The sequence below is a fragment of the Trichechus manatus genome, unplaced genomic scaffold (assembly GCF_000243295.1).
Source record: "Trichechus manatus latirostris isolate Lorelei unplaced genomic scaffold, TriManLat1.0 scaffold00026, whole genome shotgun sequence".
Taxonomy (NCBI): domain Eukaryota; kingdom Metazoa; phylum Chordata; class Mammalia; order Sirenia; family Trichechidae; genus Trichechus; species Trichechus manatus.
Window position 1 is genome coordinate 6,238,785 of NW_004443962.1, and position 25,089 is coordinate 6,263,873.

The 25,089-nt window shown below is 47.8% G+C and overlaps 1 protein-coding gene across 1 annotated transcript in view; it reads left to right on the forward strand.

Annotated features, from left to right (window-relative positions):
• The window catches only part of MUC4 (mucin 4, cell surface associated), a 27,817-nt gene extending 2,728 nt beyond the window's left edge, over nucleotides 1-25,089 (forward strand). The window contains 20 exon segments of the mRNA XM_023728675.1: nucleotides 1,948-2,078; nucleotides 4,713-4,801; nucleotides 6,677-6,856; nucleotides 7,058-7,183; nucleotides 7,994-8,113; nucleotides 8,916-9,124; nucleotides 9,621-9,711; nucleotides 10,409-10,576; nucleotides 11,179-11,280; nucleotides 12,160-12,390; nucleotides 13,519-13,656; nucleotides 15,721-15,902; nucleotides 17,598-17,754; nucleotides 18,667-18,846; nucleotides 19,447-19,520; nucleotides 20,735-20,799; nucleotides 20,886-21,121; nucleotides 23,852-24,014; nucleotides 24,797-24,983; nucleotides 24,985-25,089. Of these exon segments, the coding sequence (XP_023584443.1) occupies nucleotides 1,948-2,078; nucleotides 4,713-4,801; nucleotides 6,677-6,856; nucleotides 7,058-7,183; nucleotides 7,994-8,113; nucleotides 8,916-9,124; nucleotides 9,621-9,711; nucleotides 10,409-10,576; nucleotides 11,179-11,280; nucleotides 12,160-12,390; nucleotides 13,519-13,656; nucleotides 15,721-15,902; nucleotides 17,598-17,754; nucleotides 18,667-18,846; nucleotides 19,447-19,520; nucleotides 20,735-20,799; nucleotides 20,886-21,121; nucleotides 23,852-24,014; nucleotides 24,797-24,983; nucleotides 24,985-25,089 (2,934 nt within the window).

A 25,089-nucleotide genomic window follows, 5' to 3' on the forward strand; every position in this document is an offset into this window, starting at 1 on the left:
GCATAACTAGGGGGTAACACCAAAATTACTATCTATAAAATTTTTGTGCAGTGTTTCAGAAGAAATTTATTATTTTTTATAAAAAATATCCCTGTAGAACACAGCAGAGAGTCCCTGATGGAGCAGGAGAAAAGTGGGGTGCAGAACTCAAATTCTAGTAAAAAGACCAGACTTGATGGTTTGATTGAGACTGGAGGGACTCTGGAAGACACGGCCCCCCGACTATCTGTTAGCCCAAAACTGAAACCATTCCCGAAGCCACCTCTTCAGACAAAGATTAGACTGGACTATGGGACATAAAATGATATTCGTGAAGAGTGTGCTTATGCTGCAAGTAGATACATGGAGACTAAACGGGCAGCTCCTGTCCCGAGGTGAGATGAGACGGCAGAGAGGGTCAGGAGCTGGGTGAATGGACATGGGAAACGTGGGATGGAAAGGAAGAATGTGCTGTCACAGTATAGGGAGAGCAACTAGGATCACATAACAATGTATGCATAAATTTTTGTATGAGAGACTAACTTGAATTGTAAACTTTCACTTAAAGCACAACAGTTTAAAAAAAAAAAATCTCTATAGTTAGTTGTAACAACAACAACATTTTTTGTAAGCCCGGCTTACATGTATTAACATACCTACAAGGCTAAAATTCCATGCTAATTTACTTTTTGAACCTTCTAATGTGCTCTGGTCAGAGCTGTCATTATTACCCAATTACAATGACACTTTGAATCACGTGGTTTCATCTGTACATGCTACAAGCTCCCGCTGTTGTTTTCATTGCTCCCGGTGTTTTTATATTTGCTGGTTTGGTCAAATTTTCTGGTGTTTTAGCTACAATACTGTGGTAATTAGCATTTGTGAATTTATATCAATAACTTTCTTGAGAATGAAGTAGAAAATAAAGGAAAGGAAGGAATGATATATGGGAGTTACGATTTACAAGTAACAGTAGCACAAAAAAACTTACTAAGGATTCTGTGTGATCTGGTATGGAAGGAGGTCCATGGAGTGGTTGACACCATGAGTTACTGCACTGGGTGACACCAACCCTAGTGGCGCCCACTTACGTTATCTCACGGTGCCCTGTGCAGGAGGTATTATTAGGTGGGAACGGGAAATGGAATTTTTTAGGTAAAAAATAACTGCCTATTGGCAGTTTCCTATGGTTCAACCTGATATTACTATCCAGGTTGTAATTTTGGAGATGAGGACCATGACGGTTAGAGGAGTTAAGCAACTTACTTGAGGACACCCAGCTAGTAAATGGCAAAGCCAGGCCTCGAACCAAAGTTTTTCTGACTCCAGACTCTGGCTCTTAACCACAATGCCACCCAATGGAAGTGGGGCACGCCATTCAAGCTCCTTAGTCTTCCCTCTGGGGACTCACAAATCTTACAGTCACAATGTTCTTCCTTGTGTCTGGTCTAAAGCCACTCATTTCTTCATTCATTCAACAAAAATTTGTGTATTACCTACTTTGCACAAAGCACAGTGCTTGGCACCCGGTCAGGCCCTGCCTTCAGAGACCCTCCAATCTCACCTGCAGCATGTCCTCCCACATCATTCAGGTTGAGAGGACACTGGGACCTTGTCCTTAAATATCCCTGAGGAAACTAATTAAACCTCTCTCAGCTCTCTGGTGTCTTGGCTAATCTCTCAGATTCCTGTAGCTTTCTCTCACAAACCCTTTTAACCTGATTGTAACCCAGAGCCCTTTATCTCTCTTCTCTGGAAATAAGTCACAAAAAGTGCAAATCCATCATGTTTGGTGTTTTGACATCCAAGGGAAAAGCTACCCTAGACAATCCCAAATTTGCTCTGGGTAGACCAGGAACAGGTGATATGTGCATTGAGGCAGTGGTGTGGGGTGCATGGTGGGGCATTAGGGCAGGGACCCCAGATCTCTCACAGGCATCTCTATGTTTGTCTCCAACCAACCCCTAGACCAACACCTACCAGGCCATCCTCTCCACGGACGGGAGCAAGTCCTATGCCCTGTTTCTCTACCAAAGTGGTGGCATGCAGTGGGACGCTGCCCAACACCTAGACAATGCCGTCCTCATGGGCTTCTCCAGGTAGGATGGGAGGGGCTGGCAGCACTGACCAAATAATATGAAGTGGTGCAGAGCCGGGTTTCACTACACACACACACCCATCCCTTCGGACAAGGCATGAATCCTCCTTGCTGGTGGTTTGACTCAAGCTGACTCCAGGTCCCACTGAAGCCACACATTGAGCTGTTTCAAATTAAAACAAAAACATGAGTCGACCCCAACTCATGACGACCCCATGTGTGTCAGAGTAGAACCGTGCTCCCTAGAGTTTGCAACGGCTGATTTTTTGCAAGTAGATTGCAAGACCCTTTTTCCAAGGTCGTCTGGGTGGATTTGAACCTCCAGCCTTTCAGCTAGTAGCCAAGCGCATTAACTGTTTGCACCGCCCACAGACTCCATTTCAAATAAAAAGATCCCTATTTGCCCTGCCCTTGTCTTTCCTATCCCAACCAACCATGCACTATGCCTTTGCTCACACGCCTAACAACTAACTCTGTAGAGTCCCATTCAGTAATACTGACAAAGCAAGAGAATTGTGGCCTAACCCCACCAGCCCTGTCACCAGTCAAGGGAACCAATCCCTGTGCACTTTAATAATTCCCAGCTTTGACTTTCCTGATTTCCACTGATATTAGCTGACCTCTCTTGACTTCTCAAATATTGTAATAAAAACACCAAACCACCAAACCTAACCTGTTGCTGTCGTTTCTGACGCACAGTGGCCCGATAGGACGGAGTAGAATTACCCCCATAGGGTTTCCAAGGCTGTGATCTTTAAGGGAGCAGACTGCCACATCTTTCTTCCGAGGAGGCTGGTGGGTTCTAATCACTGACCTTTCGGTTAGCCGCTGAGCTCTTAACCACTAGGGCTTCTTCTAATAAAAATAACTAACATTTATTCCACTAGGTACTTTATATGCATTATTTTGTTTGAGTATCACAAAAACCCCGAGAGGTAGATGCTATTTATTATCCCCATTTCACACATAAGGAAACTGAGGAACAAATAGATACGTAATTTGCCGGGGCACAGAGCTAGGAAGGGACAAAGCAAGGATTTGAACCCAGACATCTGAGGCTGGGATCTGCCTCCCTGACTTTCAAAATCAGTCTTAGAATTAGCCACTCACTCAGGGCCACCCAACAGCTTACATGGGTCAGGGTGAAGAGGAAGAGTGGAGGGTCGGAGGTGGAATGGGCGAAGTGTGGGTTTCCATGTGTGGAAGGAGTTCAGTCTCTGATGCACTGGTTCTCAACCATCACGTCTCCAGCTGCTGGTGTGTGGCAAGAGTCACGTGTGATTTATTACTGGTAATTGCTGCAAATGATTTTCTCTTATATTAGAGTATTCAGGATTGCCACTACAATTACATTGCCTTCACTTTCGTCTTGATGTGCTGTGGAGAAGGAGAATTATTCAACCAGCTAGGAATTTCACACCATCCCGAGTACACTGAGGGAGGGGGCATGCCTGTGAACAGTCATCTGTGGTTGTGCCAGAGGGGAGAGAAGGCTGGGAGTCTGCTCTGAGGCTGCCGCTCCAGGTTTTCCTCCTTCCTAGAGCAGCACTTCCATCATGGAAACTGAGGATGGTGATGGTGGTAACATGGTGGCAGTTCTGAGGGATTTACAAATGTTACTGCTTTTAATCCTCACAATACCGGGAGGTAGATGCTACTATAAGCCCTTTTACACACATGGGTAAACTAAGAATCAGAGAGGTTAAGTAACTTGCCCATGGTAACCAAGCTAGTAAGTGCTGGAGTCAGGAGTTGAATCCCTAACTGTCCAACTCCAGAGACCAGCTCTTAACCATCACAAAGTACTGTTCCCTACAGAGCCCCCTCCCCGGTCCCTTGAAAACAGTTGCCGGGGAGTCAACGATTCATGGCAACCCCATGTGCGTCAGAGTAGAACTGTGCTCTATAGGGTTTTCAGTGCTTGCATTTTCTGAAGTAGATTGCCAGGACCTTTCTTCCAAGGTGCCTCTAGGTGGACTGGAACCTCCAACCTTTAGGTTAGCAGCTCAGCACATTAGCCATTTGTACCACCCAGGGACTCCCTTCAATCCCTAGTTTAAGGGAAACCAATGGACGGAGGCCTGAACTCTTTGTTGTTTTTACACCCTTGTCTCATGACCAAGTTGAATTGCTAATTCCTTGCAGTTAGCAACCAGATGTGGAATAAGTTGGAGCCATTCCTGTCTCATCCATCTTTTCTCTCTTGCTCATTACTGGAACTCAATGATTCTTACTGGCCAGTCAGCCTACAAACTGACTGACCAGGCAACTGATGGCTGACTGACTGACTGACTGGCTGACAGATTGACTGACTGGATAATTGACTGATGAGCTGATGACTGATGACTGGCACAGTGCCTGCTATATAATTTACATGAATGTGTTGAATCTGCTATGTTTTTTGATTTATTTTTTCATTTAGATCAAATTCGATTTCTACTATTTAAAGCTACTACTACTATGTATGACATGTGTAGCCCTTCAGTGAATTAAAAAGTGTGTGTGTCAAAAAAAGTATATGTGAACGAGCAAAGGGAGGAAGCAAGGAAAAAGAAGGAAGAAAGGAATGACTTGCTGATCAAAAGAGAATTCCCTATGTGTGACAGAGACCTAAGATTCTTTCCTTTGCCTGCAGTGGAGATGGGTATTTCCAAAACAGTCCCCTCACATTCCGGCCAGTGTGGGAGAAGTATCGTCCAGATCAATTCCCGAATATCAACTCAGGTAAAAGCACCACCTTCTCTCACTTGAGCTGGTCTCAAATTCTCTTTGTTCCTCCATTCTGTATGCCATGGCAGTCCTAGAGGGCAGCTCCCTAGCATCTCCACCATTCCTAAGGGTGTCAGCAGCACAGTCTGACCTCCTACAGGGGAAATCGAGACTTGGCGCTGGCCAGAGAGGAGCTGCTGCTTTTTGCTCCTTCAGACACAGTACCATCTCATTGCAGCCTACGTCTCTTGCCTGGGATAAGCCAAACCCAAGAGATCTGTCAGTGAGGGACCAGATCCTAGAAGTGAAGATGGGAGTCTTGTGGGAGGTAGGGACATAAATGGGCAGTTAGGACAATACCGGAAGTATCCTGTCCCAGAGCTGGGATGAGAACGCAGATGCGATCCCTTAAGGGAATCTACAAGAGTTCTAGAGGTCCAACATGGATTTGTTCAACATTTATGGAGTACCTACTGTGTGCTGGACACTGTGCTAAGAGCCAGGAATATGAAAGAAAGGAAAATGATCCACTAGGTTTGCTCTCAAAGAGCTCACCCTCTGATAAGCAGGTCAGTACTTTAGTATCAGGAGATACTAAGTGTAGTGACCCAAGGACCCAAAGGGAAAGAAATCATAGTTTCCAAAATGTAACAGAACAAAGGATATTTTAACATTGGAAATCAGTCATGCAAATTGTGAAACCCAAGTCCAGTTCTATTTTTTCTGTGGCAAAAAGTTTGGTAATCAGAAATAGAAGCCAAGTCAAATCATGACTGCCATCTTGTGGAGACAGCTGCAGTGTCAGATTAGTACCTGTCTATCAAGATGCATGTGCTGTGACCTTGGGGTGGGATTAGTACCCTTCTATCAAGATGCATGTGCTGTGACCCTGGGGTGGGATTAGTACCCTTCTATCAAGATGCAAGTGCTGTGACCTAGGAGTGGAATAATGATGGTGTGTGTGTGTGTGTGTGTGTATTGAGGGAGTGTTTGATGTGTTTCTCCCAACACCAGGTCATCGCAGAGAAGATACGCAAACAGATAATTATAAACAACGATTCTTCTTGTCAAAATCTTAACAAATTGTAGTTATCTTGGCAGTTTATGCATTTGTACGGGTTCAAATGGGGCCAAAACGTAATATACCATATCCCATAGCCGATCTTCTTGTGCTTGGGAGTCCCCCTTCTTACCTGAGTCAGCTGGGGTGGGCAATGTGTAAACTTACATCCAATTAAAGGTCTAGTGAAAGCTCAAACATCCATTAGGGTTTCTTCTCCCAGTTGCTTCTCCCTCCCAAAGATAGCATCTAGGCACAGGGGACACCTCACTCAGCCTTGTGGTTTTGGAGCAAGCCCCTAGTTTGCATGCTGGCCTTCTCAATGGCTCCCCAGCTGGCCTCTAGGTATCAGCCTCTGTCCTGGCTACTTTGGCCACTAGAGTCCCTGCTGGGGGAGGGTGAAGGTGAAGGAAGTGTCTGACAGGGTGACTGGATGGATGGTGGCATCACTGGCTAAGAGAAGGTACATGGGGACGAACTTGTTTGGGGATTAGAAGGTATTGGAGCTTAGAGTAACAGGACAGGGGGTGGAGGATAGGTGGACTGAGGGTCAGGTTTTGGCTCTGAGTTGGGGACAGTGAGGCCTCCCTGACCTGCACTTGTCCCAGGTTTTGCCTAAGATACAAGCTCTGAAGGTTTTTGGAGTGCATGTCAAAGGGGTTTTGGGGAGGAATCACTGCCAATCTGTACTGGGTCAAACTATTCCTGGAAGAGTTGCCAGAGAAGGGAGAGGTATGAAGGTGCACTTCTGAATTTTGGTTGCCCCGAAAGCTAAAACCAAGCCTGCAGTCCAGGTTCTGTGATGGCCCTTTTTCCTTTTGCTCCCCCAGGCCCCCGGGGACTGCAGCTCTATAGGCTACACAGGGAAGAAAGGACCAACTACCGTCTCAAGTGTCTTCAGTGGTTGAAGAGACAGCCTCAGTGGCCCAGCTGGGACTGGAACCAGATCTCCTGCCCTTGCTCCTGGCAGCAAGGACAGTGGGACTTACGATTCCAGCCCACCAACATAGGTGACACCTTCTTCCTGTCTCTTGGGGCATCCCCACTGCCCCCGTACAAACCCACCCAACATCCCCTTGGGTAATGCCTGACCTGTCCTTTCCAAGGCACCCTCAGCTCCATCCCAGAATCCCCACACATGACCCTCCCCCATTCTTGCCCCACCACAGGCCTCCCCCAGCCTGGCCTGAGTATGCCTGGACTTGTTGCAGGCTGGTGGGGCCTCGGCAGCAGACAACTGTGCAGCTTCTCCTCCTGGCGAGGGGGCGTGTGCTGCAGTTACGGGCCCTGGGGAGAGTTTCGAGAAGGCTGGAGAGTGCGGCATCCTTGGCAGTTTGGTACGTGTGTCCACAGAGACCTCAGCCCTACCTTCTCTAAAGCCCACTGCTCTTCCCGGTCAGAGACCAGCCCCGGGCACCACACCAAGCAGTGTGACCCTCAAGAATGAGCCTCTTGTCCTCATTCCTTCCCAGCTCCTTCTCTCTGGGCCTCAGTTTCCCAATCTGTAAAGTCAGGAAGCTTCCAATGTACCTTCTGGCTTTGACAGCCTAGAAATTCATGAGCGGGTGCCCTCTTGCCCCACCTCCAGCTGGCCCTGTATCCCCGGCCCAGAGTGGAGGCATCTTTCTAGGGAAGAGGAGGGGGCCTAGCTGCCCCCCAACCCTCTGCACCACCTAGATTAGCAGGCTGTTTAGGGGAAGACTTAGAGTTAACTACTCCCAGAGACCTTGCAAAGGAGCTAGAGAGCACAGGGTCATGTGTGTGGGAGCCAGGTATGCCCTCCCATTCCTTTCCCAGTACCATTGCAGCCTCCTTAGTCCCCAGACCATGCACTGCCCCCCTGCCCATTCCAACCACTTTGAGAGGAGTGGAACTCAGCACACAGTCTTCAAGAAAGGAATTCCTTTAGCTCCCGCCGACCACGTGCCAGGGCCTCTGCTGCACAATGGTTTATCCAACAAGCCTGCAAGGGAGACAATAACTGGGTACGTAAATTGCCTAAGATCACCGAGTAGGGCAGGATTTGAACTTAGGTGTACTTGATTCCAAAGCTACGCTGTTGGCATGATATCATCCCGTCCTACCAACTCTTCCAGTTGAGTTCTCCACTTCTTCCATCTCTCCCAACATGCTGCTCTTCTCCACAGACCAGGAACTGGAGCCCCAGAACTGGTGTTGCCGCTGGAATGACAAGCCCTTCTTCTGCACCCTGTACCAGCAAAAGCAGTCCCCTGTCAGCTGTGCTGGATACAGGCCCCCACGACCAGGTGAGGCAGAGCATCTGGGGAGGGATTAGCCTCTTGGCCACTGGGATGTGGCAGTTGGACCATGGAAGAGCTAGCTTTCAGGGTAGAGCTATAGCCACAGGGAAGATGAAGATGCTTCCATTGTGGTACCCATAGCAAATGGCGGGGCTTTGCACATGGGTTGGGGAAGGGGTGAGAATAGGGGGTGGTGAGATAATGAATAGATGGGGATGGAGTAAGGGGCCCAAAAATGCAAGAGGACTTCTGGGAAGGATTCCATACTCCCATGAACATCTCTCCAGGCTCGAGTCTAACAGAAAATGCCCTGCCTGGGAAGTGAGGGAGCCAGGGGGAAATCTCGGCCCCTATGAAAGCTGGACAAAGAAAGAGGAAGACAAAAGAATTATGCATTCGAACTGTGGTGTTGGTGAAGAATGTTGGGTATACCGTAGACTGCCAAAAGAACGAACTAACTGGTCTTAGAAGAAATACAATCAGAATGCTCCTTAGAAGCAAGGATGGCAAAACTTTGGCTCGCTTACTTTGGACATACCATAAGGAAAGACCAGTCTCTAGAAAAAGACATCGTGGTTGGTAAAGTAGAGGGTCAGTGAAAATGAAAAAACCCTCAAAGAGATGGATTAACATAATAGCCACAACAATGGACTCAAACATACCAACAATCACGAAGATGGTGCTGGACCAGCCAAAGTTGCATTCTGTTATACACAAGGTCATCTTGAGTTGGAGCCGAGTTGACAGCGACTAACAACAACCGCCACCCCTGGTTTTCCATGCCAATGTGGTATCTCCTTTTTTCCAGCCTGGATGTTTGGGGACCCTCACATCACCACCTTAGACGGTGCCAATTACACCTTCAATGGGCTGGGGGACTTCCTGCTGGTCCGGGCCCAGGACAGAAACTCGTCCTTCCTGCTGCAGGGCCGTACTGCCCAGACTGGCACAGCCCAAGCCACCAACTTCATCGCCTTTGCTGCTCAGTACAACTCCAGCAGCCTGGACCCCATCACGGTGAGCGAGGGGGAGCCCAGGACATCCTGCATCCCCCATAGACAGCCCTTTAGGGACCTTCTGCTGGAAATCGAGGTGCAGGAGGAAGGAGAGAACAGGAAGAGGAAAGGGGTGAAAAGGAGGGAAAGGAGATGGAAGGGAGGGAGGGAGAGCACGTGCTGCTAGTGCAGTGGCTTTGCGAGTAAGCTCTCGAGACGGCAGGATTAGGGTCCTGGCTCCACCATTTACCAGCTGTGTGACTTTGAAGACATTACTTCTCAGTGCCCCAGATAATAACATTACCTACCTCTCAGGGCTATTGTGAAATTTAAATGCGATAATCAGAGAAACGTTCCATGCACAGAGCCTGGCCCATGCTAAACACTAGTAGATGTTAAGCTATCAGAACCTCATTGTCACACTCTGTCACCTTCATCTTCATCCCGGGCTCAGGCTCTAGACCTCTGGACCCACTTGCGGGCCAGACTTAGCTAGGCCTCCTCCAATTCCCTTCCAGGTTCAATGGATCCTTGAGCCCAATAACAAAATCCATGTTCGGCTCAATAATGAGACTGTGACATTTGAGGCCAACCGTGAAGATGCTGAAGGTAGGCTGGGGGCAGCTGTCAGCCACTCTCTCCTGCTTCCCAGGATTGGGGCTCAATGGGGTGCTCAGTGCCCTGGGAGCAGTACATGTTGGGATGTGGAGGGAGCGGGGGGGTGGGGGCAGAGGAGAGGAGTCTCCACTCCTGTCCCTTCAGCAGCTGTAACCCAGCAGCTTCTTCACCTCAGGAGCAGGGCATTAAATGTTCCCTCCTTACTTCTGTCCTTCCTTCCAGTGCTGAGTCCTCTCCTTTGATAACCGTCTTTAGTCACCAGGAAGAAGGAGGTGGTGTGGGCTCTGGGGGTGTCTGGTGTGTTTGGTTTAGGGCCACTAGAAATGGTGCCCCCAGGACATCACAGACCTGTTCTCAGAGTCTCCTCTCTGCACTGTGACCCTCCAGGACTGCCAAGTCCTAGGCCTTGAGAGCTCCTGGCTGGTTTCTTCTTCTCCTCCTTCTTCTTAGTCTCCTCCTTTTTTCGTAACATCTTTATTAAGATATAGTTCACATACCATACAATTCACCCCCTTAAAATAACAATTCAAAGGTTTTTAGTATGTACATTCACAGATATGTACAACCATCACTACGGTGAATTTTAGAACATTTTCATCACCCTAGAAAGAAACCCCATACGCTTTAGCTATCACTCCCCAACCCCTCAGATGCCTATGGTTTCTTTATCTGTCTCCCAAAGTTCTAGGCCAGGAGACATTCAACACCACTGGAATCATACTGATGCGCAACGGCTCCCTGGTCTCAGCCAACATTGATGGGACGGTGACCATCTCTGTGATAGCTCTCTCCAACATCCTCCATGCCTCCTCCAGCCTTCCAGAAGAGTATCAAAACCGCACAGAGGGCCTCCTGGGTAAGGAGCAGGTCAGACCCTGCCTCTCAGGCAGTGGCCAAAGCAGAAGCTCAGACTCCTAAGTGGAAAGCAGCTTCCTCTCTCCTGCTGGCCTGTGAACATCCCAAGCTGTTTCCCTTTCTCAGCCTCCTTGGAGCGGAACCCTCAGTGTACAGGGCTGGCTGGTGAGGGAGAAGGGGCTACTCTCAGATACTTTTGAGGCTCACTTCCTGTCCTCCTTCTAAATCTCCAGATTCCAGAGCAGCCAAGGGAGCATCAGGAATGGGCTCTGGGGAGGGTGGGGGGCAGCCAGCCTCTCCTTCCTCTCTCATCCCCTTTCTGCCCCACATCTTCCCCCTCTTTCTCATCACCTCCCCACATTCCTTCTCTTCCTCCATTTCCTCCTTCACTTTCTTCCCCTCTCCCTGAAGCAGAGGGGTGGGGTATAAGGTCATGGTCTTCTTCTCTCCCCGTGGAGGAAAGAACCAAGAACAGATGCAACTGAAAGAGGCTTCCCAGGCCCCCTCCTACCCCTCCTTACATCTTGAGTATGACCTGTTTGGTTCTCCCAAGGAACAGGAGAGCCACAATCTCAGGATAACCAACCTCCTACTGTCCCTCAGGGGTCTGGAATGACAATCCAGGTGATGACTTCAAGTTGCCCAATGGTACCACCATTCCCCGAGAGAGTTCTGAGGAGACGATTTTTCATTATGGAATGACCTGTAAGTCTAGGCCTGAGTCCTCAGGGCAGATGGGGCAGGGGCAGGATGAGGGAAGGGAGAGAGGTTTCCGTCAGGCCTACGGGACCCAGACCTCTGTCCTTTGTAAGGGCGGGGTGGAAAGGCCAGGAGGAGACTCTGAGGGGTCTGACGCCACCCCAGAATTGCCCCAACCCCACCCCATCCCACCTGTATCTCTCTACTTGGGAGCTAGGACAGAAAATTGAGTAACCCTCCCTATAAGAAAAAACAGGACTAATGAGGCACAGCAGTCCAGGGACAAAGACTAGAAGGCAGAAGGGGACAGGAAAGCTGGTGATAGGGAACCCAAGGTTGAGTAAGGACAGTGTTGACATGTAGTGGGGTTGTTAACCATTGTCATAGGACAACATGTGTACTAACTGTTTAATGAGAAACTAGTTTGTTCTGCAAACCTTCATCCAAAGTGAGAATAGCAGCACAACTGGAAGAACCAGTTGTCACTGAATTGTACATGTAGAAATTTTTGAAATGGTGTATCTTTGGCTATGTATATTTTCACCAAAAAAGAAAAAAAAAAGGTTGAGAAGGGAGAGGGTTGACATGTTGTGGGGTTGTTAACCAATGTCATAAAACAATATGTGCACTGACTGTTTAGTGAGAAACTATTTGTTCTGTAAACCTTCATCTAAAGTACAATAAAAAAAAAAAGAAAAAAAATTGAGTAACCCTTCACTCACTGAACAGGGGTCTCTGGACCAGAAGCTGAGAGCCTTTCAGTCCCCCCACACCTCCCTCCCCCTGCCCCAAGTCATATAAACTGAGGGTAAGGGGTAGACCCAGCAAAAATACAACTGGAGCCCCACTTCTGGTACCATCACCATCATACCTCATATGTTACAGGGAAAATCAACGGAACAAGTCTCCTTGGCAAGAGGAATGACCAGTTGCCTTCAAACTTTACCCCTGTCTTCTCTGACCAACTGAGAAACACCTCCATGTATCCCAGTTCGGCCCCCCAGTGTAATGAAGATCCACAATGCATCTTCGACTCTCTGGCCACGCGGAACATAAGCACTGGGCTGCACACTAGGATGCTCTTTAGAAGATTCCAGGAGATTAACGCCACCCTCAGTAAGTGGCATAAGACCCAGAGAGGCATTTGCAGAGTTAGGGAGCAGATCAGGAGCCCCCCTTCTATGACACCTCATTTTTTTCATTCATTTAACAGATTCTTTTGCTCGTGTTACTCCTCTGCTCAAAACCTTCCAATCACTCCCCAGCTCACTCAGTCATGATGACCTTCAAGACGCTATTCAACCCTATTCATTGCCTCTGAACTCCTCTCCTACTTCTTCTCACTGCTCTCACTTCACTCACTTCACTCCAGCTCCATTGGCTTCTTTACTGTTCTTTAACCATGCCAGGCTCGCTCACAACTCGGAGCTTGTTCACTTATCATTCTCTTTGCCTGGAATGCTCTTCCCTCAGACAGCCAAAGGCTCACTTCCTCGCCTCCTTCAAGTCTTTATTCACACGTCACCTTCTCAGCGTGGCCTTTGTTGGATACCCTATCTGAAATTTCACATTCACCCACACTTTCTATGCACCTTCCCTGCTTTATTTTTTCTCCTTAACATTTATACCTAACATTTTACATGTATCTTTTTTTATTCTTTCTCCCCACACACACACAAGACTGTCATCTCCATAAAGGCAGAGGTTTTTGTCTGTTTCACTAATTGATATACTGTCACTACCTAAAACAGTGTCTGTCACATAGTAGGTGCTCAAGAAATAGTTGTTAAATCATGAATGAATAAACAATGAAATGGAAATAGCAGGGCTCCACAAACCAGAGACCAGTGAAAAGCTTTTTACTCCCTCTGTATTTCCTGACAAATGCAATGCCATCTAGACATTACCCTCATGGTTTTCAGCCTTTTTCCAAAGGTAAGACTCTGGGATGGCCTGAACAACCCAGCTCTCTGCTTCACTTTGTGCCCCGTCCAGCATAGCAGCATTCTGTTCAGGAAAGACCTTGAAATGTTTGAGGAGGAGGTAGAAAAAGAGATGTTAAAGATTTGGTCCCTTGGGCAATTCAACCCCAATAAGCAGGTACACGAAATAATCCCTGCTCCCGGAGGTGGGTCACAGCCCTGGGAATGCTTCACACAACCAGACGACTGGAGAAAGAGAAAGGAGGCTGGTGAGGAAGAGTGTGTCCTGCCTCAGACCCCGAGTCCTCTCTTCGTGTTTCAGATCAGTATCCGCCCTCTATTGAGGGGGATCGCGAGGTTAAAGCCTACAAGGGCCAGACCAAGCGGATTCAGTACACCAGCAACTCGGAGAATGTCACGTTCTCTCTCAGAAACAACTCTACTGACTTCACACTCTTTGGTAAGAATGTTTGGCTGGGGAGGTAGGGGATGAGGTCAGAGTCAAGCTTTGGATAATTTTGCATCTGTATACCCTGTGCAATTATTATTACTTACATTTGATATCCAGGGTCAGTATTTCATAGGAATGGTGCCTATAATTCAAGTAGGTGCCCTCCAGTGAATAGTAGGGATGGATTTGTGGCTATTTGATCAACTAGCTAGGCTGACTCTGGACATGCGCAACTAATTCAAAGAGCATTTAATCTCAATATAGTCATAGGGTCTTTATGCAATCACCATATTACTAGAATAATCAAGTACAACAATTAACAATGCTAGTTTAAAACATTTTTATGCCTGTTTAAAGGATATAACGTGGAACAAGACTTAAAGAAATACAAATGCCTTTGCTACCTTTCTCACTGTTTTTATGTGTTTGTTAACCATGTTTACCTAGCTTTGTCTCTGCTCGCCTGATTTTCTGTGCTGGAACCAAGCAGAGCTTAGTCTTTCGTTCTCAGTAATGGTGTCAGAGACCCCAGGCCGGCAGCTGTGATCTGGGCCACAGGGTCAGGGCACAAAGGGTACAGCTTTTCCTCTGTTGTCAGCACCAATTATGATGACGACCGTTCTCTGCTAAACCGAAGCTGTTACATAACCTTATTCTGAGTTCTGATCACCTCTCTGCCTCTCTTTCTTTCTCTGTGCACAAGAAGGGATTATCTGCTTCCTTTTGCTCCATGTGGCATCCTGTCAGATGAAAGATAATAGCATCAGGAGATTTTTTTTTCCTCCACTGGACTCCTCTCCGTAAGAGTGATGGCTAGAAGTTATTCTCATCTATTTATTCCTTACTGTTTTAAGGAGGCTTTCCTATTTTGAGATATATAAGGCAGGTTTGATTAAAAGAGTGTGTATATATATATGTACACACATATATATTCATACATAGGTATACACATATATAAACATGTTGTTGTTAGGTGCCGTCAAGTTGGTTCCAACTCATAGAGACCTGTACAACAGAGAGAAACACCACCCGGTCAGGCGCCATTCTCACAATCTTTGTTATGCTTGAGCCCATTGTTGCAGCCACTGTGTCAGTCCATTTCATTGAAGGTCTTCCTCTTTTTCACTGACCCTCTACTTTACCAAGCATGATGTCCTTCCCCAGGACCTGGTCCCTTCTGATAACATGTCCAAAGTATGTAAGACAAAGTCTCGCCATCCTCGCTTTTAAGGAGCATTCTGACTGTACGTCTTCCAAGACAGATTTGTTAGTTCTTTTGGCAGTCCATGGTATATTCAATATTCTTCACCAACACCATAATACAAAGGCATCACTTCTTCTGTCTTATTCATCGTCCAGCTTTCGCATGCATATGAGGCCATTGAAAAAACCATGGCTTGGGTCAGGCGCACCTTTGTTCTCAAAGTGACATCTTTGCTTTTGAACACTTTAAAGAGGTCTTTCGCAGCAGATTTGCCCAGTGCGATATGTCGTTTCATTTCCTAACTGCTGCTTTCATGGGTGTTGATTGTGGATTCAAGTAAAATGAAATCCTTGACAACTTCTCTCTTTTTTCTACTTCTCATGATGTTGCTTATAAACAATGTTTCACTGTAGTCTGATGTCTGACAAGGTGGTTGGTCAAAGATCCAGGAAGTGACGGGGTGGGCAAGAAATCAGGGCAAGGATGAAGGGAAGGTGTTGGGAGGATCCTGGCCTTTATCCTGCTTCCCCCCCTATCCAACGATGTCCTGCCCTGGTGCAGGCCCAGGCAGAGTTACCCTCTGGGGTCTCTTCAGGGGTGCCTGCCTTCCTCTCTGTGGACTTCCATCTTGTAATCAGTAAGTTGGGCTGGTACTACCTCCAGTTTAGAGTATGACCAGGATCACCCCAGGAAGCCAGCCTTGCTCAAGGAAACACCTGATAATATTTGGGGGTGGTCTGAGAGAGGTGGGGGAAAGCCCAGCATCAGCAATCAGGGCATTAAATACCATAAAACCAGCTCCAGGATGTGTCAAATAGCAGAGCAGAGAGATCTCCAAGTTCTCAGTGGTCTTGTCTTCCCTGGGACAGAGAATGGAACATTGCTATGGGCACCAAAGTTGCCAGAACCGTTCACTCTGGAAATTCTAGCAAGAAATGCCAAGAATGGCTTGTCATCTGAACTGCAGCCCAGCACTGTGGCCTGCTTTTGCAGTGCAGAGCGACAGTGTTTATACAACCAGACCAGCCGGGCGGGCAATTCTTCTCTCAAGGTGAGTGTTGAGAGGAGAGTGGGAGGGAGGTTTCAGAGTAGAAAAAACAGATTAAAATCAACATATTATTCCAGATCTCCCAACATATCCACTTTTGGAAGTAGAAATCTGAGAGCTGGAGGGTTCCATGTTAGGGGAAAAGAAATGGGAATTGAAGGGATGTTGTAATCCAGCCTCTCCTGGGTAACGTACACGTTGGGAGTGGGGTACAGCTGTGGGAGGCAAGTAAAACAGATAGCAATCTCAGGCCACAAACTCACATAAAGGAATATAACTTTCTTTATTGCTCATAGCCCAACCTTATTTTTTATCTCCAAGCTCCCGTTCTGTCAGGCTGGCAGGAAACTTTTACCTCAGCCTTTCTTAGAGTTTCTGGTGGTTCCCAGTTCCACAGTTCTGGGGTCCAATGCAGAGCACAGCATTGAGGCGCAGGGTGGGAAGGTCTTCCCTGGGCATAAATCTACACAGGTGTCTGTCACGAGCAGCCCAGGGAGGTGGCCTGCTGCTTCAGTGCCTTCCTCAGACATGCAAAACCTCTTCTAAGGCTGCTTCAGGTCCCATCTGCCTAGAAGCACCACACTGCCATTTCTCTTTGGGGCCTCACCCTCATGGTGCCAGAAAGAGAGGTGCAGGTTCCCTCTGATCTTGGGACCCCAAAACTCCTTCATTCTCTCTTTTCTCTCCCCTTGCACTGAAAGAGACATCTCTTTTCCAGTTTGGAGGAAATCCTTCTCCATTTGAGTTTCTAGTCAAGACACTTGGCCTCAGTCCATGAATTTTGTCCTACCTGCTTTTTATGGTTATAAAGAGGGAGCTACGAAGGAAAGCGTTTGGCTGGCTAAACCCTGCCACCCCTTCCATTCTTATATACACCTGCGCGCGCGCACACACACACACACACACACACACTTTTCTTGAAACATGAGCAAAGAATTGCTACTTGAAAGTGGTAGAGGTGGAGGAGACCATGGGGCAGAGTAGGAAAAACAGAAATGAAAATCAATGCATTATTCTAGATATCCCAAAATATCCACTTTTGGAAGTTGACATCTGAGTGCTGGAGGGTTCCATATGAGGGAGCTTTCCAGAGTCAGCTCAGTAGGAGAATCAGAAAGGAGAAATCAGGGGACATAATGAGATTTCCAGAAGAGCTTACTTTCCTTGGATCGTAATTTTGGTTATTGCCTGACCCTTCCTTGTGCTTAGCGGTGAGGCTCTGTATCCTTGGTTGAGAGTCAGCAAGAGGAGGTGGAGTGAGGAAACCACAGTTTATGTGGGATCCAGTTTTCTAGAGATAGCAGAATATGTATGTAGGTATGTACGTGCATGTATGTATGTACAAATGTAGACCCTAGCTTACTCTAGAAAGGATTTCAGGCAAATAGATCTGGTGTGAGTGAGCGGTTATGATAAGAGAGAGAAGACGGCTGAAATCTTGGTGCCTGGGCCAGGCTGAGGGGGTCAGGGCAAAGAATGGTCCAGCTAGGCTGAATGGCAGAGGACTGTGTGCCCTCTGAGGCAGGGACTTACAGGCCCACGGCTTGGTCAAAGAAGGTGCTCAGTAGATAATGGCTGAGCTAAGACAAGGACTCGGGGTTCATGGGCTCTCAGAGCAGAGGGGTCAGTACCAGGACACCCAGCACCTGTTAATAGCTCAGCCTCATGGTTTCCCCAGTGACCAGCTCTCCATTCCAGGTGGCCGCTTGCAGGTGTGATGGGGACACCTTCGGTCAGTACTGCGAACGCTCCAGGGACCCCTGTGAGCAGTGCTTCCCGAACGTAAGCTGCACTCCTGGGAAGGGCTGTGAGGCCTGCCCCCCGCACATGACTGGGGATGGGCGTCACTGTGCAGGTGAGCTGCGGCCAGGGCCCTGGCGGGATGAGGTTCTGGGGACAATGGCACTGTAAGGTCCCAGGACAGCCAAAGGCAAACCTTTTCCCAGCAAGTCTTTAGAATGTGCAACATAGGTGGGTGGGTAAGGAGGGCTTGGAAAGGGGTGGCTTATGGGTAGGCTGAGGGAGAAGGGCTTGTACAGGCATGGGGGAGGGGCCAGGGCAGAGCCACTCTGAGGCTTGATGGGGAAAAACCAGTGCGAAAGACTGAAGAGGGGCTTGACCAGGAGAAGGAAGAAGGAGGAGACACCCTGCAGCACCAGTGAACGAGAGGCAAGCTGGGCCCTCGGGCTCCTCAGGGTCTCCTGTCTCAGAAGTCAGGACAGGCTGTCATGGGGGTTGGGCAGCAGGAGTGCCTCAATTTCCCTCTGAGTCCTCCTCCCAGTCTCTGTTCCTCTACCTCTGAACCTCTGGAGGCCGCGTGGTAAGGCCTCCCCTAAGCCCTTTCAGATCACCAACTGATATCTAGAGATTACTGTCTTCTAAGCAGAGTCCAGAATGGGTTGAACCACAGCTTATCAAGGCAGAAAAGGAGATGGAAGTGAGGGAATGAGGAAAACAGATGGCAGGTCCTCCTCCTACCAGCCTTCTGGGTCCTTACCTGATGCAGAAGGTCTAATAAACACTTCACTCCCCTCAGGAGACTGAGAGAAAACCTACCTGGCAGAGGAAAAAAGGTTGCCAGACAGAGAAATAGCTAGAGTAAAGGAGAAGGATAATCCAGGGTTCAGAGTGGCCCACAGGCAGAATGCAGATTGAGTGGGTATTCAGGAAAGAAGTCAAGTCTTTCAAGGGAGCAGGTTTCCATGGGCTGTGGGCTCCATCCCTCCTGCTGCCATGGTGTTGCTGACTTCCCTGCTCCCTTCTGCAGCTCTGGAGAGCTCTGTCCTCTGTCAGAACAAGTCCTGCCCTGTAAATTACTGTTACAACTATGGCCACTGCTACATCTCCCAGACTTCAGGCTGCCAGCCCAGCTGCACGTGCCCCCCAGCCTTCACTGACACCCGTTGCTTCCTGGCTGGGAACAATTTCACCCCTACTGCCAGTCCAGGTACAACCAGATGCCCCACCATCTCCACCTCCACATTTCTCCCGCCTTTCAGGAAGATGGGGAAACTTGGGGTTCACAGCTAAGTTCCTCAAACTCACAGGACAGAACTCTAAATCTCTCTTAAACAAGTTGCTGTTGAGTAGATTCTGACTCATGGTGACCCCATGTGTGTCAGAGTAGTACTATGCTCCACAGGATTTTCAATGGCTGATTGTTCAGAAGTAGATCACCAGGCCCTTCTTCAGAGGCAACTCTGGGTGAACTCGAACCGCCACCTTTCAGTTAGCAGCAAAAAAAAAGCATGTTAACTCTTTGCACCACTGGTGGTAAATGGTAGGCTATGGGAGCTGGTGGTAGCAGTTGTCACATCATGAACCACTGGCCTGTCCTGTTGGCTGAGGAAAGATTGAAGGAGACCTCGCCTCTCAGCGAAATGAGAGTCATGGTAGAATGAGCACTAAGAGAGTCAGAAGGCTTGGCCACTTCTCCTGATTCCTCCAGGGACCTCCTGTAGAATGGGGTGGTCTCCCTGGGCTGGATTCCTTGGGAAAGCTAGGAAAAACTATGAAGTGATTACGAATTTGCTTCTCCTATCTCCAGAGATTCCCTTAAGAATCATCCAGCTCTCGCTCAGTGAAGGACAAAATGCCTCCGTTGCAGAGGTCAACGCCTCGGTCAGTGCTGCAGGCCAGGATGGGCAGGGGAAGTGGGTCTTGGCAGGTTCAGGGCCGAGGCTGAGCTACCACTGTGTGTCCTGCAGTCTCATCATCCATCTAGCCCCTTGCCCCAGGGGATGCTGGTGGGGGAGGAGGTCAGGAAGCCCCAGGATCTGGATGGCTGAAAGGGTTGGAATGACCAACTCACCATAAGCAGAGTCAAGGGTGGCGAAGTCACCCCAGCCCTTCCCTCTAAGGGTCCCTCAAGACCTGACCTGCACTTCTTGGTATTCTATGGGAGAAACACGAGGGGGCATCTCACCTCCAGGAAACCTTATTGGAGAGAACTGGGGTCTCCCTCTGACTTCTCGGAGAGAACTGGAGGCTCCCTCTCCTAGGCTCCCATGCCCTTGTCCACACCTCAGTTATAAGCAACAAAGCATAGATATTGAGGGTGTTGGCTCTAGCATCCTACACACCACATTCAAATCCCTGCTCTACCACTTACCAGAGGTGTGACCTTAGACAAATTATTTAATGTCTCATCTGTAAAAATAGGGCTAATAATAGTACCTATGTTAACAGGTTGTATCAAATTTTAAATACTAATGTATGGAAAGCACTTAGCACAGTGCCAGAAACACAGTAAGTGTTCAAAATAATAAATAATAATTATTATTATATAATATGACTATTATATTTTCTAATAATAATATTATTATTACTACTATAGCACTCCACACTCCGTATAGTAATAAGCTGTTGACATTTGTCTATTGCACCAGCCTTTAGGTTGAGTAAGGACTGTCCCTAAGGCATCTTGACAGCCCCAGCACCTGATTGCCCCCTCCATCTGGCTAAAATAATAGATGTTTAATAAACATGTGGTGGGAGAAAGAGTATGTGAGTCAGGGAGCTGAGATAAGATAGAAGCCATTCATTTCAGATTCTCTCCTTGTAACATGAGGCAGAGGTGGGGAAAAAAGGACCTGAAGTCCTTCACTCACCAACAAATATTTATTAAGCAGGAAGCCACGCCAGTCACTGAGCTAGGCTAGGGGGTAGGGATCAGAGATGGGTGAGAAACATTCTGGGGGTCCTTGGGCTCACATTCAAAACAGAGAACAGACAGGGATGAATAAATGCATTAAAGTGGGGTGGAGTCTCAGAAGGGGTTGGAATGACCCACCCTCACCACTCCCATCATCTCCATCCCCCATTCTTCACCCTAGGTGGCGTACAGACTGAGGACCCTGGATGTGTTGGCCTTTTTCCGGAACAGCCTGGTGGAAAAAACGTAAGTGGGACTTGCACTGCCTGGGCCCCTGGTCTTCTCCTTATCCACCCCCATCATTAACACCTCACTGTCTCCCTCCCGAACAGTCATTCCCCCACCCAGGCCTCAGAAAGCTCCCTTCAACGCTGGAGGGTCATCTCTCAGTTCCAGTACCGACCTCGGGGCCCTGTCATCAACTTCCTGAACAACCAGCTGCTGGACGCCGTGGTGGAGGCCTTCTCACTCCCGGCCGCGCAGAGGAGGTGGCGGAGGAGTGAGGAGCCTAGGCACAATGTGGACTTCCGTCCCATCTCTAGAGAAGACGTTCGCAACATGGAGAGTCGTGAGTACAGGGATAATTGGAGGGCGGGGGACACCAGAGGGAGCCTGTCATAGGACTTCGGCCCACTCAAACCCATGGCAGAAAAACATTCTCATGAGGCCACACACGAGCACGAAGTTAATTTGATTTTTTTGTTGTTGATAACTTTAGAGAGCCATGTTAAACATTTTACCCACCAGTTTTTTAGATTCAAGGGCAGGAGCACACAGTGCTACTTAATGAATCCACATCAGGACAGTTTCCGAGTCGTTATTCCAACCAAGGCCTTACTAACTATCGCTGCCAGTGATTTTCTTCTTTTAAGAAAATTGCTAACGGTTTTCTTAAAATGCAATGGCACTTTATAAACATAAACAAGGGCATGCCCGCGGCCTCTGTTTACCCCCAAAAAACCAAAACCCAAACCTGTTGCCATCGAGTCAATTCCGACTCACAGCAACCCAATAGGACAGAGTAGATGGGCCCCATAGGGTTTCCAAGGAGCGGCTGGTGGATTCAAGCTGCTAACCTTTAGTTAGCAGCCACGCTCTTAACCACCGGTGGAGGATGTTAAGCTGAAGGCTGGAGACCTGGCCTAGGGGCAGAGATAAACTCCTCACTACGAGGGTGTGACCCTGCACAGGTCCCTTCCCCAGTCCAGGCTTCAACATCCCCATCTGGAAAATGGGATGGGATTTCTGAGGCTCCTTTCCTCTCTGACAGTCCCTGATTCTCCCCAGATGGGAATGAGATAAATTGGCAGAACTTGCCTAAGGGAGAGGAATAGTCCACCCTACTTTCTGGAATGAGGCAGAGAACAGGGCAGTGATCCTTCCAAACACAACAGAAGCTGCTGTTTTATTTTGGTCCAGGACCAAGCAAGAGCTTCTAGAATCCAGGTTAAAACTTCTCCCTTCTGGGGGCAACGATGTGAAATCCTTCAGAATTACGGTGTGCATATGAGGGACAGTGGTGGAGTAAGGCGGAGAGGTTCTAGAGTAAAGAAACAGCTACCCCAGCCTTGACTATGCCTTTTCTTAAAGAAAACAAACAAAAAACCCCACAATTTTTATTATACAAGTACAATATGTTTATTGCAGAGACTTCAAGAAACCACATTAGCAAAAAGAAGAGAAAGACCAAAAAAAAAAAAAAAATCACTTGTAATCCCCGGAGACAACTGTTTGTCCATCTTCTTCTGAACTTCCTTTTACGCATAGGAACCTTCACCCATATCAATTTTTTTTTTTTTTTTTTACAACAAAGGGATCAAATCTGACCTAATGTTTGATAACCCCCTCATTCGTTAAATAACTGTGAACATATTACCTTGTATATCGCATATTCCTATTTCATATTTTATAATGATGTTTTAATATAGTGTATTATGATATATTTTAAATTTAGTGCTATGGTAATAAAACCAAAAACCAAACCCATTGCTGTCGAGTCAAAAAACCAAACCAGTTGCCGTCCAGTCAATTCAGACTCATAGCAACCCTACAGGATAGAGTAGGACTTCCCCATAGGGTTTCCAAGGAGCAGCTAGCAGACTCAAACTGCTGACCTTTTGGTTAGCAGCGAAGCTCTTAACCACTGCACCACCAGGGCTCCACTATAACAATAGTTACTGTTTATTGAGTTCTTATTATATGTTGGAAACCCTGGTGGCGTAGTGGTTAAGAGTTCAGCTGCTAACCAAAAGGTCAGCAGTTGGGATCCACCAGACACTCCTTGGAAACCCTGTCGGGCACTACTCTGTCCTATAGGGTCGCTATGAGTCAGAATCGACTTGACGGCAACAAATTTTTTTTTACTATATGTCAGGCACTGTACTGTACTGAGTGCTCTGGATACATTATCTCATTAAATCTCATGGCACAGTAGGTACTATTATCATTTTCTTTTAAACATAAGGAAACTGAGGCTGAAAGAGTTAAGAATCTTTCCCAGTTCATACAACCAGTTAGTAAATTAGTTTGAATTCTAGCTTATGTCTGACTGCCTTCAAAGTACATACTTTTAACCACTGCATTTTCTATACCATTGTATTTACTGGTTGCACAATATTCCTTTGGTAAGGTTATACAGCAACTTATTTAACAAGACCCCTCCTGTTAAACATTAAGGTTATTCACTCTTGCCCCCCCCTTTTTTTTTTGCTATCATAAGCCATACTGATCTGGACATCCGTGAACATATGTATTTGTGCACTTTCAAATTATTCCTGAGGATAAACCCCTGACAATGGAATTCTTGATTCTTTCAAGACCCAATCATTTTCTGCTTTGAATTTTTTTGTTGATACAATGTGTTTTCGTTAATGGAATCATGGTAAATCATTGAGTGTTGTTGAATTTTGGATAGGTAGTATGGATTTTTCCCCCCACCAACAATCCTACCCTAAGGGACAAATGTTGCCCCACTAATTCTACCCCCTAGAGAGGGATGTACAGTGTCCCAAAGAAAATTTTTCAAAATTTCTGTTTCCTACCAAAAATGCACACACCTCATACAATGCCCTGGAGAGACAGCAACTTGCAGCACACGCCTGGTTTTTCAGCTTCAGTCATAAAGGCCCCTGCCTTGCAGCAGCACGCACAGTCAGTGGGAAAGCAGCTTCCCAATGAGCCTGAGAGGTGGAAAAAGTGGGTGGGCACCCGTATATCCCAACGGTCACAAAAGGGTTAAAACGTATTGCTTCGGGGTTAGTCAATTGATTTTGGTGTTCATGTGTATCCTACCTGACAGTGAACTTGACCACACTGGAAACTTACTTCAAATGCAATGGCTACAAGGGCTACCACCTGGTCTACAGCCCCCAGAGCGGCTTCACCTGCGTGTCCCCATGCCATGAGGGCTATTGTGAGCATGGAGGCCTGTGCCAGCACATGCCCGAAGGGCCCCACTGCAGGTAAGTGGGGTAGGGGACAGAAGGCACAAGGACAGTGCTGGGGAATCCAAGCTGGTTAAAGATACTGCAAAGGGTGCCGGGATGCCATGGTACCTCATGGTGTATGAAAATTAGGATGGTTCCCTTTGTAATTGAGAACAGGGATCAGAGAAACGGGGACAATGGAAAAGATTTGTGAGTGCCTCAATGGCAACTAGCAACAGCAACAAACTCTTTATAAGAACGGTGCCCATTGCCAGCCAGTCCATTCCGACTCATAGAGACCCTACAGAACAGAGCAGAACTGCCCCACTGGGTTTACAAGGAGCAGCTCGTGGATTCAAACTGCTGACCTTTTGGTTAGCAGCTGAGCTCTTAACCACTACATCACCAGGGCTCTGTATGAGAAGTATATTACCTCTAAAATGCAAACAAGCCACAGGGTGAATACTATTATGACCGTTTTAAAGATGAGAAAGCTGTAGCTTAGAGACGATAAGTAACGTGTCCAAGGGACCCAGGAAGTTCAGTAGTAGGGTAGGGCTTCCAAAGCCCCACCCCCGTCCCTGCACTCAGGGAGCTGACTGCAGGTGAATTTACACTCACGTTTTTAAGGCCAACGCCTGCCTCCTTTGCCCAGTGGCCTCACTTCAGCATGGCCTCAGGGCTAATTCTGGCATCTCTCGCTAGTGGGTGAGCCTAGCCTGTCTTAGGGAACCGCCTCTGCCCCTGCAGAAAAGGATGAGGTGGGGAGGCTGAGGGCGGCCTTCCCACTGCCGACCGCGCTCCCTCTCTGTCCCCAGCTGTGTGCCCTTCTCCATCTACACGCCCTGGGGCAAGCAGTGTGAGCATCTGAGCATGAAACTCACAGCGTTCTTCGGGATCCTGTTTGGAGCCCTGGGCGCCCTCCTGCTACTGGGGGCCTTGGCGTTTGTGGTCTTGCGCTTCTGGAACGGCTCCGGGATCCGTGACTCCTACCTCCTGGACTCCGAGAGCTGAGGCCTTGCCCCAGTGGGGCATCTGGGGCCTAGGATACCTCAGGACCACCTCACCTGCACACCTACCAGCTTTGGGGAGATTGGAAAAGCGAAAATGA